General features: G+C 48.6%; 1 protein-coding gene across 1 annotated transcript in view; it reads left to right on the forward strand.

The window, feature by feature from the left end:
* Positions 1 to 13492, forward strand: part of RBPMS (RNA binding protein with multiple splicing) — a 169398-nt gene extending 155906 nt beyond the window's left edge. Inside the window, exons 7-9 of the mRNA XM_015408437.1 lie at positions 237 to 306; positions 11187 to 11293; positions 13408 to 13492. Coding sequence (XP_015263923.1) covers positions 237 to 299 — 63 coding nt within the window. The 3' untranslated portion in view covers positions 300 to 306; positions 11187 to 11293; positions 13408 to 13492. The remainder of the gene's footprint in view (positions 1 to 236; positions 307 to 11186; positions 11294 to 13407) is intronic.
* Positions 13493 to 19601: the final 6109 nt, after the last annotated feature.

The following is a 19601-nucleotide window of genomic DNA, read 5'->3' on the forward strand; positions in this document are numbered from 1 at the left end:
GAAGAGCGGGGGGTGGTATTTGCAGGTTATTATTTGGTTTTAATCTGTGATGTTTTAGTCGCTTCCTGTAAAGCCATCTCGAGCCAAGAGGAAACGTGGAATATAAATGTTTAAATCAAATCGAGTGGCTCATCTGCTGCCACTTGGGCTTGAAGGAAACCCGGCCTCAGAAACCTTCGAGGGGGGACCGGTCTTCTTGTACTCACGTTTTGCTTCTCTTGCTCCTCTCGTTTCAGATGCGCTGGCTCCCTCCCTCCGAGGCCACTTCTCAGGGCTGGAAGTCCCGACAGTTCTGCTGAATACTGTGTAAGTGGCTGGGAGGGCACACCCCCTGGTTCCAGTACTCCTGGTTATCGCTGGGGGGGGGGGGGGCGTGGGAACCATTGCTTTGTTTTTGTTTGTGTGCGTGCTTGCGAGCCTGGAAGTCGTGGTGCTTTCTGGCGACCCCTAGTGGGGTTAGGACATTTCAGAGAGGTGGCTTGCTATTTCCTGCCTCCACGCCTGTCATGACCCCAGAGGGGTCTTTGGGTTCCGCCGCCACCACCCTGGATTTATGGTCCCTTGGGAGGCCCAGGGTACCTTCCCAAGCCCCTTTTCAGCCGAGCAATACAGGCGTGATTGACCCAGGCAGAGAAAATAATTACACAAAAAGGGTTTATTAAAACAACAGTGGGGCAGGGAAAAACAAGACACGGCAAGGTGCTTAAAAAGGGGATAACAGTGTGAAAGGAAAAATAAACATAAACTAACGCAGCTACCTGTTACTCCTAACTGTTTTACTTCCAGGCCCACAGCCTGCCTGCCTAACACTCACGCTGAGGGATCCTTTCCTCGCAGACCAACCTGTCTTCTCACTGAGATCAGGTTGCAGAGAGACGAAGGATGGAGGGATCTTCCTCTTCCCAGCCCAGCCTATCTTCTCACTAAGATCAGGCCGCAGAGAGAGACAAAAGACACCCTTTTCCCTCAGCGAACAGCTCAGATTCCTTCTCCCACCAGACTATCACAGTCTCCTCCCAGACTGACTTCCCAACCGACTCCCACGGTCTCTTTAGAATCCTCTCTGCCTCTCCCAATGCCTTCTGGGAGTTGTAGGCCTAGCTGCCTCCTACTGCCACCCAGGCCTCTTAGGCTGGCTAGGCCGTACTGGCATAGGCCAGATCATGACAACGCCCCTCCCTGGTATTCCTTGGAGGTCGCCCTTCCAAGTACCCGCCGGGGTCGGCTTCCGAGATCTGACGAGATTGGGCTCGCCCGGGCTATTATCATTGTTATTACCGTTGTCGTTATATTTATTTAATCAATCAATTTATACCCTCTGCCCTATCCCACAAGTGGGCTTAGGGTGGCTTACAGCATAAAACCCATAAAACAGTAAAAACAATAAAAAAACCAATAAAACAGTAGGTGGCAAGATAGACAACAACAATAAACCCCATGCCTCATATCAGGTAGAAAGAGGCACTCCAGAAAACTCCAATGCTCAGCATTGTTCCCTCTAAGCTGAGTTAATGTGAGCTAGCTCACAGTTTTTTGTCTCCGTTCAGGAAGGACGGCTCCAGAGCAAACTAATTTATGCAGTAGCCACATCACTCGCTCACAACGTTAATGCCAGTAGCTCACAAAGTAGAATTTTTGCTCACAAGACTGCATAGCTTAGAGGGAACATTGATAGCCCAGTAGTATTACCTAAAACAGCAAGGTCCTGGGGAGGGGGCCATAAATAGGGGAGGTCAGAAAGGGGAGGAGAGGAGAAGTGGAGGTCAGAAGGGGGAGGAGAGGGAGGTGGTGGAAGGCACTGCTGATGGAGCTGCGTGGTCAGACTAGCCCTTTCAGTGCTGGTTGCTAAACACACACACCCCCCCCCCCAGTGCAGGATCTCCCTTTTGAGAGGAAGAAGGCCCCATCTCTGACCCCCTCGGCAAGCCACGATAGCTTTCCAGCCAGCCCAGGTCCAGTCTGTTGATTTTTCTACTGAACTTGGCACTTTTTCATCAAAAGGCAAAACTCAAAGCAGGCAACTGTGTCTCAGCGTTCGAGTGCCTGGAAGATCTGCGTTTCCCCTTCTCAGAGACAGCAGACAAGAGGGAGGGAGGGAGGGAGGGAGGGATACTCTGGCAGCCCAAGGGACCAGTATAAGCCTATTAATTGGAATTCAGAGCGTGGACAGATCTAGTTCCACAGTGGATGCTTCACAATGTTCCGGAGCTTATTTCTCTTGCGTTAAAAATTCTTAGAATCATAAGAGTTGGAAGGGATCTCCAGGGTCATCTAGTCCAACCCCCTGCACACACAGTGCCTCCCCTCCACACACCCCCAGTGACCCATGCCCAGAAGATGGCAAAAAACCTCCAGGATCTCCAGCCAAACTGGCCTGGAGATAAACTGCTTCCTGATTGTCGGAAATCTGATGGTGAAGATTTCAGTTTTAGGAACCTGGGGTTGGAGGAGGGCGTATGAAACAGCCCCGAAGATGCTATGAGACTGCCGCAGGAATGACTGCATTCTTCTTAAGGAGCCCTGGGATGACATGTTAGATTGTATTCACCTGTATCTTGCTGCTCATACTATGGGCAGGTTTTGACCTGCGTTGGCAGAGTAGCCTTCCGTGCCAAAGGTGCACTGTTACAGGGCCAGTTTTGCGGATGCCACCTGCCTTCTGGAGAGGGTAACGTTGACTCTTGGTTTGCCTCGCACTCTTTTTCCTTCCTTTATCAGAAAATGTCCCCGATCTGTTCAAGCTCTGTAAACTTTGGACCAGTCTAGGTCCTTTGCCATTTGGGCTGAGAAGAGGGTGAGAACATACCTAACTCTATATTGCTCAAATGTATTTTGAAATAATTTTAGCCCTCACGGAATTCCTTCTGTCTCCTGTTCCTGAATCTGGGGGGGAAATAGGTCGCTTACCCAATAACTGTTCTTTGTGTGGTTTTGTGACAGGCTCCTAAGAAAAGTCTTTACCTTCCAGGGTAACGTTCAGAGGAATGCTTTATTCCATTGAAAGAACTATTCCTATGAACGTGGGACCTGTGGAGGCCTTTCCTATTGGACTGAGAGTTCTCTCAAAGTGTCTAGAGCACTCGCAATGAGAGGCGTCTAAGAAGGGGGCAGAATTACCTGGTGGAAAGTGCCACCAGATTGCAGCTGAAGTATGGTGGCCCTGAAGGGCTTTCAAGGCAAGGGATGAACAAAGGTAGTTTGCCATTGTCTGACTCGACGTTGCAAACATGGGCTTCCTTGGTGGCCTCCCATCCAATCACTAACCAGGGCCAACCCTGGGGGAGGGGCTGTGGCTGAGTGGCAGCGCATCTGCTTGGCATGCAGAAGGTCCCAGGTTCAACCCCTGGCATCTCCCGTTAAACGAGCCATGCAGTAGATGATGTGAAAGGCCTCTTCCTGAGACTCTGGACGGCCACTGCCAGTCTGGGTCGGCTGGAGTAGACCAAGGGTCTGATACAGTATAAAGCAATTTCACATGTGAGCCCTGCTTAGGGCAGACAGAATGATACTTTACATTCATTCCGTTTCCAAGACTACGTGACTCCTTATAAGGGCCAAAATATTAACATACTAATGCAATAATAATAAAATAAAGACCAAGACAGCAGTTCTTGAATCAATTAGCCACGGGTGAGAGGAGATTAACAAAAGGAGTCCCCCCACCCCTGGCTGTCAAAAATCTGCAATGAATAGTCCAAATAGGCCTTCCTGGTGCGGCGTCTTTCTGGGCGGGGGCCACAGCTGAAAAGGCCTTCCCTCAGGAGCGAGCCCACTGAAGCGTTCCTTGTGTTTGGATGCCATGTCTCCATAGATAAGTAGCCAATTCAAGGGGGGTGGAGGGGTGGGGTAAGAAATCGGATGGTTGTGGAGGTAACACTTTTACAGTACCGACTGCGGGAGTGTGGGATTTGGGCTGATGGAGAGCTTTTCTCACAATGCCCAAACTGCCCTGAAGTCTCCGAAAGGGAATTTGATGGTTCAAGGATCGTCGTGCCTACGTTGCCTAGGGTTCACGTATAAACAGATTTGCAGACCTGGTGAAGAGAAAAGCCGCTTTCCTCAAAAAGCAGAGATCCATACCCCAGTCACCTTCCCTCCCTGTTGTTCTTGTTTTTTGGCTGTTCTTAGCCAAAACAAAATAAATCTCCCTTTTTGAAAAATTAATGGAAATTTCACTGGCTGCAGATCAAGGTTAGATGGCCGCCCGCCGCGCAGGGCTCTTTTTGTGGCAGGAGCTCCTTTGCATATTAGGCGACACACCCCTAATGTAGCCAATCCTCCAAGAGCTTACAGAGCTCTTCTTACAGGGGCTACTGTAAGCTCTTGGAGGATTGGCTACATTAGGGGTGTGTCGCCTGATATGCAAAGGCGTTCCTGCTACAAAAAGAGCCCTTACTCAAGAATGCGCAGGCATGGGGTTATTGAGGTATGCAGGCGGGAAGGAGAGAGTGGGGAAGATGCAGATGGGCTCCTTGGACTGCAGTTTGGAAGGCAGGGTCCGAAGGCATCTTTTGGAGAGGTCCTGCTTAGGCAGCCGCTGTGGCACCAAGTGAGGTAGTCCTCTTCTGCTCTTCCGGCAGCTTCTGTTGACTAGTTGGGGCTGGCACGGGAAAATCCATGCAGTGCCCTGACCTGGGTAGCCCAGGCTAGCCTGATCCCGTCAGATCTGGGAAGCGAAGATCTTGGCTAGTATTTGGAAGGGCAACCTCCAAGGAACACTGGGGTGTGACACAGAGGCAGGCGATGGCAAAACCACCTCTGAAACATCTCTTGCCTTAAAAACAAGTCTAGTTCGCCACTTTAGTGACGCGTAGCACTAAAAAAAAAGAGCTAGAACTTCTGGCTGCCAGACTATCTTAGGATCTCTTAGCTATACTACACACTCTGCCATACGATAATTAATTAATTGCCCATGCAGTGGTCCAGAGGTCCTCCGAAGTCGCCAGGCAGGTAGTGAAAATGGCCGCAAGTGGGTGGGCGCTTGAGAGCTTTGTGTGGTATGGCTGGTGTGATGCCAGCTGGGAAAGCCAGTTGTGGGGGGAGGTGGCAGTAGATTCCTGGCAAGGGGACCTCATTTGGAGTTTAATAAGTGTTAAGTCGCTTGCTTAACAAAGTAGTCGGAGAGTGATTCAGCAAAGATTCAGCTTTATTCAACAACTCGAACACAACTCCAACACGGATCAACATCTGATAGCCAGAACAACTTTTACATTTGCAGCTGTCCTGCTTTTAAACTCTCCCGGCTAATGTAGCCACACCTACTATACAAATACCAACCGATTAGGTTGTCTACATAAAAACCAATCACGGACGTTCCCGCTCAGGGAGCTTGCTGGTACTTGATTGGCTGGTTCTTCCTGGGCTACCGATATGATTGGAGCGATTTGAATCCTAGCCCAGGACGAAGCTTCACATGGTGTTTCAATAGGGTGATTCACATACAGTTTGCCTTGCATTGAATACACCACAATAAGTCTTCATGTTAAGGGCACGTGGTGGTTAGTGTTAGTATGGTGTTCGTTGCTGCAGGCCCTGCCACAGATGGACCGCGTGCAAACAAAGTATTTTCCTGGGAAGCAGCGGGCTAGCACTTAGCAAGGCGTGAGCGAAGCCTGCCTTGCCTTCTCTTCGGGATAATCTTTCCTTTGGCTCCGGCTGTGTCTGAATGTCGCTACCGGGTGGGGAGGATGGCTGTTTTGTGGTCCTCATGCCTCCGCAGGCCATCATTCCCTATTTCTGGAGATCTGAACGGGACCCCGGCTCCCCACTCGTGTGAAGAGATAACAGCTGCACTGTGTGGAATTACCAAAGACAACTGAACAGACTCTCATCTTCAGAGACGCAGAATGCTTTCGAATACCAACAGGAAGTGACAAACAGAAATGTGGACTTAGCCAGGAAGACCCACCTGCAGGTTCTTTCGTCTGGGAATCTGCTGCCACCTGCCTACCGGCTAGGGGATTTGAGTGAGAATGAGGGTAGACTGGTTTACCTTCGTGCCCAGGCTGTGAGCACTTGAAGGCACCCGCCTGACCCCTCTTGGTGATGAAATGCTGGTCGAGGTAGAGCTCAGCTCTGATCCAGCCAGGCAGCATTTGGGGAACAGGCTGTGGCTCAGTGGCAGAGCATCTTCTTTGTGTGCAGAAGGTCCCAGGTTCAATCCCCAGCATCTCCCCTTAAAAGGGTCATGTAGCAGGTGATGCAAAAGACCACCCTCCCAAGACCCTGGAGAGCTGCTGCCAGTCTTAGTAGCCAAGACTGACCTTGACATGCTGGTGGTTTGATTCCATATAAGGCAGCTTCATATGTTCAAGGCATGGACGTAAATAACAGTCCCTGCCTGAGACACCAGAAGAGGAGGAAGCGGAAGAAGAGTTAATTTTATACCTTCACTCTTCAAGATAAAGGAGTCTCGGAGCGGCTTACAATCGCCTTCCCTTCCTCCTCCCATAACAGACACCCTGTGAGGTAGGTGGGGCTGAGAGAGCTCCAAGAGGACTGTGACTGGCCCAAGGTCACCCAGCTGGCTTCATGTGGAGGAGTGGGGAATCAAACCCGGTTCTCTAGATTAGACAGACAGCCACTGCCAGTCAGAGTGGACAATAATGACCTTGATAGGCCAAAAGTCTGACTCAGCTGGAAGCAACCTGTGCATTCATTTTGTATCACTAACAAGGGCAGGGCCAGAGCATCTGCTGTGCATGCAAGACGGTCCCTGTTCAGTCCCCGGCATCTCCAGTGAAAAGGATCATGGGACACAAAAGTCTCCATCCCAAGAGCCTAAAGAGCCGCCGGCAGTCCGAGTCAACAAAATGGAGCTTGACAGGCTAACGCTCTGGACCTGGTGAGGCCGCTTCATGCCTTACAGAATTTCGAAAGTCCAGCCCTGACAGAATAAGAGAGTAACTTTCCACGGGCGCGCACGGCCCCCTCGCTGGCTTGCAGTGCCGCAGCTGCTATTATGGTAGGATCACTAATCCACTAATCCCACCTGGCTCTTCTTCCTCTCAAGCTGAGCAACAACAACGGAACCTCTCCCCTCCAAAGAAATGTTCTGCAGTTCCTTTGCAAGACAGTCTTTGGCCTCGGTGTCCAAATGAGCGCATGAGGCCCTTCCGAGGGGGGACCGGGCGTTCTCCTGTCAGCAGCCTCTCCTCACCTCTCCCTCCCTCTCCCGGCTCCTTTCAAGTGCCATCTTATCACATCTGAAGATCAGGAGCGGGCCGGACAAGGGGAATAATAGAATGTGATGGACTTGGAAGTTCTCCTTCGGACAACAAAAACAAACAAAATCCATTTGCCAGTTCATTTTCAAAGAGAAGAATCACTGTATGTACAACATCTCACCCGGTGCACATAAAAATAAGATGCGGGTACCAGCAGTGGCTCAAGTGGTTAAGACGCTGAACTGCAGGCTGTGGAAGGTCGGTAGTTCAGCAGTTCGAGACCTGAGTGTGCCGCATGACGGAGTGAGCTCCCATCTCTAGTTCCAGCTCCTGCCAACCTAGCAGTTCGAAAGCAAGACATTGCAAGTAGATAAATAGGGACCACTTTGGTGGGAAGGTCACAGCGTTCTGTGCGCCTCGGTGTTTAGTCATGCCGACCACATGACCTGGGAAACGTCTTCCGACAGCGCTGGCTCTTCGGCTTTGAAACGGAGATGAGCACCGCAACCCTAGAGTCGGATTCGACTGGCTTTCGAGCAAGGGAACCTTTACCTTTACCTTTACACATGTTAAAAGTTTCCTGATTAAAAATTACTTTGTCTAAGATCAGACTATAAAAGCTTATCCACTATACATACATATGATAGGTAAATACTTTACAACTGAAGACCAAACGCGTTTCGGCCCCTGAGGGCCTTCCTCAGTGGTCACTATTATCTATATATTCTAGACACACATTCAAAGACCTGTTACAGAGTTTTCGTACACATATAATTAAACCAGATGTTGTTTCCTGAAATTGTTCAAAGAAAAATGGGGGGGGGGGAGAAAGGAGAAGAAACTTCATTATTCTGTCCAAATGTATAAAAGAAATTATTATTGAATAAAAAATGATTCTATCAAAGATAAAGTTACCTTGTATACTTATAATTGGACTCCTGGTATTAGTGATGGGCCATAGGTATAGCCATATCACCTCCACAACTTATTCTGAATTAAAAAGTGAAATGAAATTGTAAAAACTTTTGTCAGTCAAATTGTGTAATTAATTTCACCCAAATTGAAATGAAAATTATTACGTTGGCTAAGAAACCTGGTAACAGCGATTTTGTAGGTCTGAATGTGTGTCCCTCCATCAAGGTGAAAATTCTATTATTAGCTGCTGCACTGGAGTCCAATTATAAGTATACAAGTTTTAACATGTCTACACCTTAATAAATATTTGTACTTTTATATATATATGGTTTAGCTTAGCTCTTTTTAGACTCCCAGAGCCCTCTCCTGGTCCTGAGGAAGGTCGGAAGGGTGATCCTGCACTTTAAAGCCAACCTTCTCTGCCTGTCAGGATAGCTACGGGAGGTTCCTGAACAGTGTTCCCTCTAAGCTGAGTTAGTGTGAGCTAGCTCACAGTTTTCTAGCCTCCATTTTTGCCTTAGCGCGGGAAGGATGGCTCCAGAGCAGACTGATTTATGCAGTAGCCAAATTGCTTACTCACAACTTTAATGCCAGGAGCTCACAAAGTAGAGTTTTTGCTCACAAGGCTCCACAGCTTAGAGGGAGCATTGTTCCTGAACATGTGGAATCGACTGTTTCTCACACAAACGGCCTGTTAAGCCGCCAAGTATTGCCTGGCTAAGCCTTTTCTTGCTCACTGAGAGACTTGAGAGTACCTTTCAGTCAAACCCCTCATGAGGTTGTTGTAAGGGGAAAAAATGGGGAAATAATTCTCATTTATGTGGAAGGAGGGAGATTTTTTTGAATATATATAGTTTACAGCAATAACAATAGGGTTGCTAAGTCACGGCGGGGGATCGTGTGTCTTTGCAGAATCTGTGCTGCAGGGACGGCGAGACGCGTTGCACCCGCCGTCGCCAGGACATGACGCTACGCGTCGCTCTGGCAACGGGGCTCCAAACAGCCCCGTTGCCAGAGCGACGCGTAGCGTCATGTCCTGGCGATGGCGGTGCAGTGTGTCTCGCCGTCCCCGTGGCACGGATTCTGCAAAGACATGCGGATCCCCCAACGCGCGATTTGGTGAGATTTGGGAGCCCTAAATAACAAGCAGCACATTCCAACCAAATTCTTAAATGTCCTGTTGATTTGCAGTGTTATTTCAGTGCTTAACTGTGGCTGAGTTGAAACCAGAATTGTTCATACACCTAGGCTGTGATCATGCACGCCAAATAATCCACTTCCAATCTGCTTTCAAACCACTTTCCAACTGGATTTTGCCAGTTCCCACAGTAAAATCCAGTTGGAAAGTGCATTGAAAGTGGATTATTTAGTGTGTGTGATCACAGCGCTAGAGACTTTAAAAGGGTGTTAAGAAGAACAGAACACTCTCCACCCCAGACTGGAGCAGAGCCACCCGACCCAGTCGGCTAGGCCGTGTTTTCCGTGTGGCACTCTTAGTTCACCATGACAACCAGCAAGCCACCATTACTAGCCCTGCAGGAATCTCTGGGAAGGATGTGTTGGCTTTCATGGAGGGACCCGTCAGTAGCCATGCGAGACAACTGGAACCTCCTTGTTTAGGGGCAATATGGCCCCCGATGCTAGCTTTTGGAGTAAAATAACTGCTGCCTTCATATCCTCTCCCTGGGTTTCCCAGAAATTTCTGGCTGGCCATTTCTGACTAGATAGGCTTCTGGCAGTGAAGCCCAGCTTTAGCTCTTGGGAAACACAGCAGAGGGCAGTCTTGACTGGAACGTTAACACCGAATGGTGCCTCTTGTGTTCCACATGCAGTTAACGTGGCGGTTGCAGATTCACAGGTTTGGGTGTTGTCGCACCATATGGCGGGTGACCTGATTCCGCCTCCTGCACAGCCATTGTCAACTCTGCCCGCTTTCTCGGGACACGGGTTTTCTCTGTGTGGAAATAGTCTTCGCGTAACAGTTTGAAGAAGTCACCCCGTTGCCGCATGCATTAGCCACCTGGTCCCTGTACTCTCCTTGTTCTTTGAACGTTATAACACACAACTTTCCCCTATATTCTGGGGAGAAAAACTATGGTAAATGAAGCAGCCCTCAGTCAGTGGCCCTTGGACCATTTGCTATCCCTTGACCTTGTTTCAGGAGGGGTGAATGAGTGACTTTTCCACAAGTAACACGCCGGTACACGCGAGAGGGCCTTTTCAGTGGCAGCCCCGCAATTATTGAACACCCTCCTCAGGGAGGTGTGCCTGGCGGGCCCCCCCCTACTTTTGAACTTTAGGCAGTATTTGGAGATGGTTTTATTTAGGACCCATTTGGTTTACGTTTATTAGTCAGGGCTCTTTTTGTAGAAAAAGCCCAGCAGGAACTCATTAGCACCCCGATGACACAGCTCATTAGTATATTAGGCCGTACCCCCATGCTACCAGAAGTGTAGTCATCCAGCCACACCCACCTTTTGCTTCTTATTCTGTTTACCCTGTTTGCTGTCAAAACCCAGGGCTTTTTTTGGAGCAGGAACTCCTTTGCATGTTAGGCCACACACCCCTAACGTAGCCAATCCTAATGAGTTCCTGCTGTTGGGTGTGGCCTATTATGCTAATGCGTTCCTGCTCGGCGTGGCCAACTCAGGAGCCAGCCAGAACTCCGTTCCTGTGCATTCCTTTCCAAAAATAGCCCTGGTAGCAGTCCTGAGTAGTGATTTTAAGTGTTTTACAGTTGTAATGTGTTATATCCTACGTGTTTTATGTATGTTTGTAAGCTGCCATGAGGAGGAAAGGTGGCTGATAAAAGTTTTAAATAAATAAATGCAAATGTTAAATTCCTTGCAGCTATGAAATCTGCATTAGCAGTTTTGCACAGTCTAAAAAGCTGAGTAGTTAAAGCTTTTCAGAGGAAGGTTGCGGTGTCTTTTCGGGCACCAGAAAAAAGGAAAGAAAGCCTTTCTGTGGCTACCATTTACTGCTATTTCAAGGAGCTGATTCCGTGTTTACACTGAGCGCGGGGTGGACACGGGCTCTGTTGATGCTGCCAGTGCTGCCGTAAAAAAGTGATCACATCCCTGATAGTGTGTTTTACTGTTGCAGGTACCAGGTGTGTGATGGCGGCTACAATCTGTCTTGTGGGTATTAAAGGGTTCTTCCTAAGTCGCTACCAGTATCTTACCTTCATCTGCAAAAATACAGTGTGGTGGGTAAGTTGGCGCACTGTTTTGAAAATCTGTTCTATTTCGGGCAAACCTAAGCGGTGCGACCAAGGGCTTCAGCCTCTCCGTTTGGTTTCTTTAAAATCTTGATCATTGCTTTGAGCCAAGAGAGACCATTGAGCAACGCTGTTCGCATGCGGCAAAAAATCAAGGTGACGGTGCTAGCTGTACACACCTTGTGCTGGTAAACAGTGCCGGGAATGAGCAGCTTGCTGCTAGTGAGTTAACACAGGGCTCCGCTTCAGAAGCTGAGATATAGCCCTGCCACTGTTCTTGCGGAAAGTTGGCCTTTGGGTTTAGCTACCTTCTGTGCTTATTCTGAGTAAGCGCTGAGCTAAAGCTGCCTGCTAGGGTCTGTTACTTTCAGCCATTTGCATAAGAAGACTAACAATGTAAGAGTCCTTGGATGTCGGTCACTGCCAAGGCATACAGTCAGGGAAACACACACTGTATGAAGCCAGAGTATAGAGTGAAACAGATGCACGGGTAGCATGATAAAGACACAGATCTTAGAAAAACCCATCATGTCTGAACAGCCCCCCCCCCAAAATATTCCTCTCAATGTTCCTCTCAGTATTCCTCTCAATATTCCTCTCAATATTGAAGTCCCGTGGGTCTCAGATTACCATTCAGAGGAAGGGGAAATGTTGCTGGAAAGATCGAGAGAAGCACAAAACTGTTTGGAGACAGAATTGCTTACGACTGCAAGACTGTCTTGGCTCTCTGAGCTCTTCTATCCCAGAACCCTCCCACACGGCTTAATAGTCATCTTATGACAATACACAGTGATCGAGTGAGCTTCTCCATCCTGCTTCTCCATCACATTTGCTAGGTGGGGAGCTAGACTTGTTTGTAAGGCAAGAGACGTTTCAGAGGTGGCTTGCCATCCCTTGCCTCCAGGCCACGACCCTGGTATTCCTTGGAGGTCTCCCATCCAAGTACTGGCCACGGCCGACCCTGCTTAGCTGCTGAGATCTGACAAGATCGGGCTAGCCTGGGCTATCCATGGCAGGGCATTTTTTGTAGAAAAAGCCCAGCAGGAACTCATTAGCATAATAGGCCACACCCAACAGCAGAAACTCATTAGCATATTTGGCCACACCCTGACAGCACAGCTCATTAGCATATTAGGCCACACCCCCATGTTACCAGAAGTGTGGTCATCCAGCCACACCCACCTTTTGATTCTTATTCTGTTTACCTTGTTTGTTGTCAAAACCCAGGGCTTTTTTGGGAGCAGGAACTCCTTTGCATGTTAGGCCACACACCCCTAATGTAGCCAATCCTAATGAGTTCCTGCTGTTGGGTGTGGCCTATTATGCTAATGAGTTCCTGCTGGGCGTGGCCAACTCAGGAGCCAGCCGGAACTCCGTTCCTGTGCGTTCCTGCCCCAAAATAGCCCTGCATGTCAGGGTAGCCTTGGTCTGATCCTGCAGGATTCTTGCATGTGTGACTGGGGATCCCCTAAATCTTCCATGCCCGATGCTTGATCTTCATGGCCTAAAGGGTCAAATCTCTGGGTGTGGGCTCAAGAGACCTGCAGGGACCAAGTCCGATCTCATCAGGTCTCATAAGCGAAGCAGGGCCGGCCCTGGCAAGGACTTGGAAGCAGTCTTCCCTCTAAGCTGAGTTAGCGTGAGCCGGCTCACAGTTTTTATAGCCTCCGGCTCACCCATTTTGTGTCTTAGCTCAGGAAGGATGGGGCTCCGGAGCAAACTAATTTACGCAGCAGCCTAATCGCTCGCTCGGAACTTTAACGGCAGTCACTCACAAGGTAGAATTTTTGCTCACGGGACTCCACAGCTTAGAGGGAGCCTTGCTTGGACGGGAGACCTCCAAGGAATACCAGGGCCGGGACGCAGAGGCAGGGAATAGTTAGCCACCTCTCTGAAATGTCCAAGCCCCACTAGGGCTTAACCAGAAGTCAACCATGACTTCCAGGCACACACACACGCATGCACGCACACACACACTACTCAACAACAATGAACGAGAGAGAGACCTGCAGGGACTCGAACTGTCCCCCGCGTCAGCCTCTCCGTTCCCATCCTGGACGCTCCTTTCCTTTCCTAACCGGCGCTTCTTCCCCCCCTCTGTTGCAGGCTTAAGAGACCTCCCACCAGCTTGGATCCCTTCAAGACTTTGCCACAGCCTCTATCACACATCTGCTCTCCTGGAAGCAAAATTTTAAAAAAAACCAAACAATACTGAGTATAATAATGTTTTCCTCTTCTACACTGTATAAAATTGTAAGGAAGAGAGCGTGTGACTCCTGAACAAAAGGGTGTGCGAACATCTGCTCGGAAAAGGTGTCTTCAAACAGAGCAACGACAGCCAACGAACAGAAGAACTCAAGTATTTTTTTATACCAAACATTGGAAGATCTTACACTGGGTTGGGGCACGGATTACGTGCTTGACTTTTGAATGCCCGTAATTAAGAATTCCCCCCCACACGCCCCATCCTTTTTAAGATGCATGTTTAAGGCATGTTTTTTTTTTTTAATCTAGTTCCAATTCTTAAGTGTATAGTTAAATGTATAGTTAAAATGTATAGACGTTTTTGGTCATCCCGGCTGGGAGTCAGGGATGAACGGACGTGTGTTGAACATATTAAATGTTCCTGTGACATATTGTACATGTTTCTCCCAAATGTGCCAAACTATATTGAGCAAGACAATCAATCTTTTTTTCTAACTTGGGAAGGTATGTTATGGCCTGCCGCACAGCTTGCTTGTATTAACAGAGGCCGACAGCTGCCTGTATGTTCTCCACGCGGTCGTCTGCTTGGGTACGTAGCAGCACGGAGAAGCATTAATGTGAAGTCGGAGGCGATGGGTGCTTGGAAACAGCCGTGGCCGTTTCTGTACTTCCCCACAGCTGGGAAAGAGCGCCACTTCGATACCGCAAACGGCCGCGGCTTTTCTTCACGTATCCCTCCCGTTTATACAAAGTATGTGATCGCCTGGTGGAAAATTGAGAGCTGGGCCGGAGGCTAGGCAAAACCCGAGTTCTGTAAAGCGAGTTCATAACATCCCCCGCGCTCTGCTTGCTTTAAACGAAATAGGATTCTTTTTTTAAAAAAGAGAGAGGACTCTGTGTCCCTATGTATGTTTTTGCTGTGTATTTTAACACGACGAGATTATATGGTTTTACTCCACGTATGGGGGGGGGGGAGTCCGCTACATTAGCTGCTTGAAACTTTTCAGCAAGGTGACGCAGTTGTTCACGGAGAAGGCAGGTGGCGCATCAGTTAGCAGAGTACAGCTGGTGGCAACACGGGTGATTTGGGTGAGCGTGGGTTTCCAGTGAAAGGTGTCCCGTCCCCCCGGATGAGCTTTTGTAACAGAGTTTTCAGAGGAGCCTCAAACGCAGATGTAGAATAGTTGGCACGGTTTTGGATCTATACGAGATAGGTGCCACGCACGCATACACACACACAGCCACACCCCAGGATATCAACTTTTGTAAAGGAAGCCCATGCCAAGGGACTGCTTCATACCCTTCCACAGTCTAGTGGGGACTCCTCCTGTCAGGTTGGATGTTTCGCCTTCCTGGCCTTGACTCGTGCCGCCATTTTGAGTTGATGAGAGATGGCTGAAACGACTGCGGCTTGAGCCGTCTCCCGGCTTCCAAAGGCAGCCACGTGATTGCCACACCATTGCCCAGTCAGCTTCACATTTGCCACTGACGGGGACCTTGGTCCGTAACGAAGCAACTAAACCACCCTTTCCACTCAAATCCGATGGAGTAAAGACTTAAAATAGCCTTCACACGGTCCACTTTTTTGTGATCTAAAAGTGGCTGCGAATCAGTTCCCCGAACATGGCGGGTGGGCATACCTGCTGCTTGCTGTTGCTCCTCCTGGTTGCCGCCAGCAGTGCTCCTGCAGACCCTGCCGCGCCTCAGTTTCCCCTCGAAAGCTGCGTGAATTTGTAGGAAAGCTGGACGAATGAGAAGCTGACCAAGCAAAACGTCCCCTCTTAGGAATCCACCAGCAACAGTGTTTTTAATGACGTCTTTCTAATGTTTAAGGACAGTGTTTTTACTTTCTCCAGTATCAAAATAGTTTTGACTCTGTTGCTCTTTCCGGTTAAGGGCCCATTTAGAACAGTCAGCCTGCATTCCTGTGTGACAGACTGGTCATTTCATAGTCGTATGGGGAATTGAGGGGGGGCAGGCCCGTAGCCAGGATTTTGTGGCTTGTGGGGCAAAAACAAATTTCTGGTTTGAAAAGCCCTTCTCCTCCAATCGTGGAACACATTTTCACATCCTAACAGAGCCTCAAAAAGCAACTGCAGGGGGCTTAAAACACACACACACACACCCTAAAATTTGCCCCTAACAGATTACAGAGTCCCACCAAAGATCATCGAGGAGAGCAATGTCGGAGGGCCATTTAAAAAAGTGGTTAAGAATATTTTGGAGAAGATCCTGTGGGGCTGTCCCTTTAAGAAAGGGCAAAGCCCCGAAAAGCCCCACTGTAGCTAAGGGCCTGGTGGGGAGGATGGAGCTCTGGAACCAGGAGGTGCCGCTTTCTACACCTGTATGATAAGGTCTACCTGGCTGAAGTCCCTTCTCTTGCGTACCCAGAGCTCGGTCCTCCTTTCCTCTATAGCCACCCCCCCCCCTCTTCCCATAAGACTATCAGCAGGGCCAGCTGTTCCAACTGGCTCAGCACAGAGACCAGGTTTTATTTTACCGTGATTAAACATACACCAAGAGGCTTCCCTAATGAGTATTGTTGACGCTTGCGCCAGGGGTGCAAGTGATTTATGCGTCTTCTTTAATGAGGATACGGCATCCTGTATGGAAACACCAAATGCTGAGAAACCAGGAGGCTTTGAAATGGCCACAGCGGCTGTGGTGGCACACACTAAAGAATCCACTTTCGAGGCACTTTCCAACCGGGCTTTGCCAGTGCGCGCCGTAAAAATCCAGTTGGAAAGTGCGCTGGAAGTGGACCGAGAGTGGATTATCTCTGTGTGTGTGTGACCGCAGCCCAGAGACAGAGCAAATGGGATGGATAAATAAGATTAGCCATAAAACTAACGTGTACGACTGGAGAACAAAATGGAAATGTTGATGAGAGGTGTTTGAATAACTGTTTTGTTGGTTTTTTTTAAAAAGGGAGGTTAGGACTTGGAGCAGCAGGAAACCTTGATTCCCCCCCCCAAAAAAATGTATCTCCTTCTGTTAGCAGTGGCTGAAGTAGGAGGGGGTTTCTCCTTTGTCTACTCTGGGTTTTTTTTTTCAAAATAATGTTCAAAAGGTACTTTTCTATTGTAATTTTCTAAAAATAAAAACAATGATTATAACATAGATCCACAGAGTGGCGGAGTGCTCTCCTGTGCGTGGTTATTCGATTGCACCCATTTAGCGAACCAGTGTGGTCTCCTGTGGGGATAAGATCAAAATGGGTAGCCATAGTAAAGACCAAGAGCGGTGACTCAAGGAAGATCAGAGGTTAAGATGCTGAGCTGCAGACTGGAAGGTCTGTAGTTTGGCAGTTTGACGGAGTGAGCTCCCATCTCGGGCCCCAGCTCCTGCCAACCTAGCGGTTCGGCAGCAAGAAATTGCAAGTAGATAAATGGGTACCACTTCGGTGGGAAGGTAACCGTTCCGTGCGCTTTGGCGTTTAGTCATGCTGGCCACACGACCACGGAAATGTCTTCGGGCAGCACTGGCTCTTCGGCTTGGAAACGGAGATGAGCACCTCCCCCTAGAGTTGGATTTGACTGGCTTTCGAGCAAGGGAAACCTTTACCTTTAAATTGTGAGCTGGTCAAGGTGGTAATCACAGCAGCACAGCTCTGAATCTGCCGCCTCATAAACAAGATTTACATTCTAGAACAATCCTGTATTATTAAAACCCAGCAGGTGTATGGTCAAGCCACTAAGCGATGTTACCTGCTGAGATAACTCATCTGGGCTTCCGTGAGCTTCAGGCATCTTACCTTTATACATTTATACCTTGACTAAAACTTTGTTGGTCTTCAGGGGGCCACTGGACTCAAACTTAGTTCTGCTGCTTGAAACCAACACGGCTACCCCCACGTGAATGCATCTTACCAATGTCATTGATTTTACAAGCGTATTCAAGTGTCTGAAGGCATGTTTAGCGTGTTACTAGCTGGTGGGATATCTACCTGTTGTTGACGTATTTCAGCACTGTTCCAAGTTGTCCATCCGGGTAAGACATGATATATTTAAGCAGCACTAACTCTCCAGCCCCAGAGTCCTTAATGCTGTCAAACTAAAAGACATCCATACCAGCCAGTTTCACAATAGAAGGGGCTCCTATTACTTAGAAGCACTTCAAGGCTACAGTGTTGATCAGTCACCCCTAGCAAGATGTTAACTCTTCCTTTCCCTCCATTGTCCTGCTCTTTGCCCATGAATAATCTTTCCTAGACAGTTAGCCAGTAAATCTCAATACACGAAGGTTATTTGGGTAATCCCGGAGATCTGTTCTTCATCGCCATGACTGGTATGAGTTGAATCCGGGGAGCTGCAAATCTAATCTGGATAGCAGATCTCCCACAGAACACTTATTTATCATTTATCTTATTTATCAAATTTATATCCCACTCCCCTGAATGGGACTCGGGGCAGCTGACAGCCTATAAAAGACGCCTTATAAAAATAATACAAAAATACAGTAAATAAACTTTAAAAAGATAAACATCAATCCCCATGAAAATCTATCCACTCTCAAGCTGGGTAGGATGCGTGGATGGTGAAGACCCAGCTGAGGCATACCAGCTGCCTGGTGGATCACAATCACCCAAAGGCTGCCGGAGAACGAGCAGCCTTGCATGCCCTGGGGAGCCGATGGAGGTCCTGTGAGGTATGCACCTCTTCCTTGTTGACACAAGGCGGACAGGTGGACCAGGGAAGGTCAAAAAATGCCGAGATGAACATTCCCAACAAGAGCAAAGATGGAACCAATGACATGAAGTCTTCAGTGTGCCTTCGTGTTGAAATGTCCGTCCACCAGTGTTCCCTCTAAGCTGAGTTAGTGTGAGATAGCTCACAGTTTTTTAGCCTCCGGCGCGCACACTTTTGCCTCAGCTGAGGAAGGAGGGCTCCAGAGCAAACGAATTGATGCAGCAGCCAAATCGCTCGCTCACAACTTTAATGCCAGTAGCTCACAAGGTAGAATTTTTGCTCACAAGACTCCACAGCTTAGAGGGAGCATTGCCGTCCACCCATGCACCCTGTGAAGCAGCGCAGTATGGGCAAAGATTTTAGGGAGAGTTGGGTCCCAGGCCAAATCTCTGATGTCTGCAGTGCACTGCCTGTGAAGAATAAATCGAAGGGAAATAAGAATGGCTCATACAGTGTAGGGGGAAGCTAATTAAAAATAATCTCCTCCCTCGGCTGATATTTTGGCATAGTGATTAAGAGCGGCGGACTCTAATCCAGAGAACCGGGTTTGTCCTGCACATGAAGCCAGCTGGGTGACCTTGGGTCAGTCACAGTTCTCTCCGAACTCACTCAGCCCCACCTAACTCACAGTGTGTCCGTTGTGGGGAGAGGAAGGGAAAGCAGTTGTAAGCCACTCCAAGACACCTTGGGGTAATGAAGAGTGAGGTATAAAACCAACTCTTCTCCTTGATTCTTTCCCATGGAAACAGACATTTTTAAGCACACGAACGACGTCTACTGGGCATCGTCATCTGCTAAATAAGTCTGACCTAAGTTCTGAGTTCTGGGGTTTCTGTTCGTTGGGACTTCCCAAGGGCCTCTACAGAGCGAATGCCGCTTCTAATGAGATGTCACAACATATCTCCGCCAGGCTTGAGACTCGATTATTCATCTTCAAGTGTGGTTGGAGAGACGTTTCCATATCTGGCTGCAGTCATATCATTAACAGTGCTGCTGTGTCTCACACCAGTCATACCAGCCAAGTCGTATGTTATCTGCCTCTGCCAATCTCCAATTCCACTCAATTAGTAGTCGAATCCTTAAGGAAGGAATGCCCGTACTGCTGCGAGATTCCAGTTCAGGAGCACCTTGGAGACCAAAAAGATTTCCGGGGTACAGGCTCTGAAGAATCAAAGAATCACTATTTGTCAGACAAGTAAGAATGGAGACCGCGGAGTCTTTCTGCCCCAGTCAGAAGGTGAGAGGGGCTGCAAAGGGAGAACTCAGGATGCAAAGGTACAAGGCAGAACGTGGTTGGCTTGATTAGCGTAGGAGAGAAACGCAAGGGGGGCAGAAAATTAGCATCTACTAATTAGTTTGCCTATGCACATTTTGTTTTTATGCGTCAATGAGTTTGGCGCATTCCTG

Source organism: Gekko japonicus, unplaced genomic scaffold (assembly GCF_001447785.1).
Source record: "Gekko japonicus isolate JY-2015 unplaced genomic scaffold, Gekko_japonicus_V1.1 scaffold853, whole genome shotgun sequence".
Lineage (NCBI taxonomy): Eukaryota > Metazoa > Chordata > Lepidosauria > Squamata > Gekkonidae > Gekko > Gekko japonicus.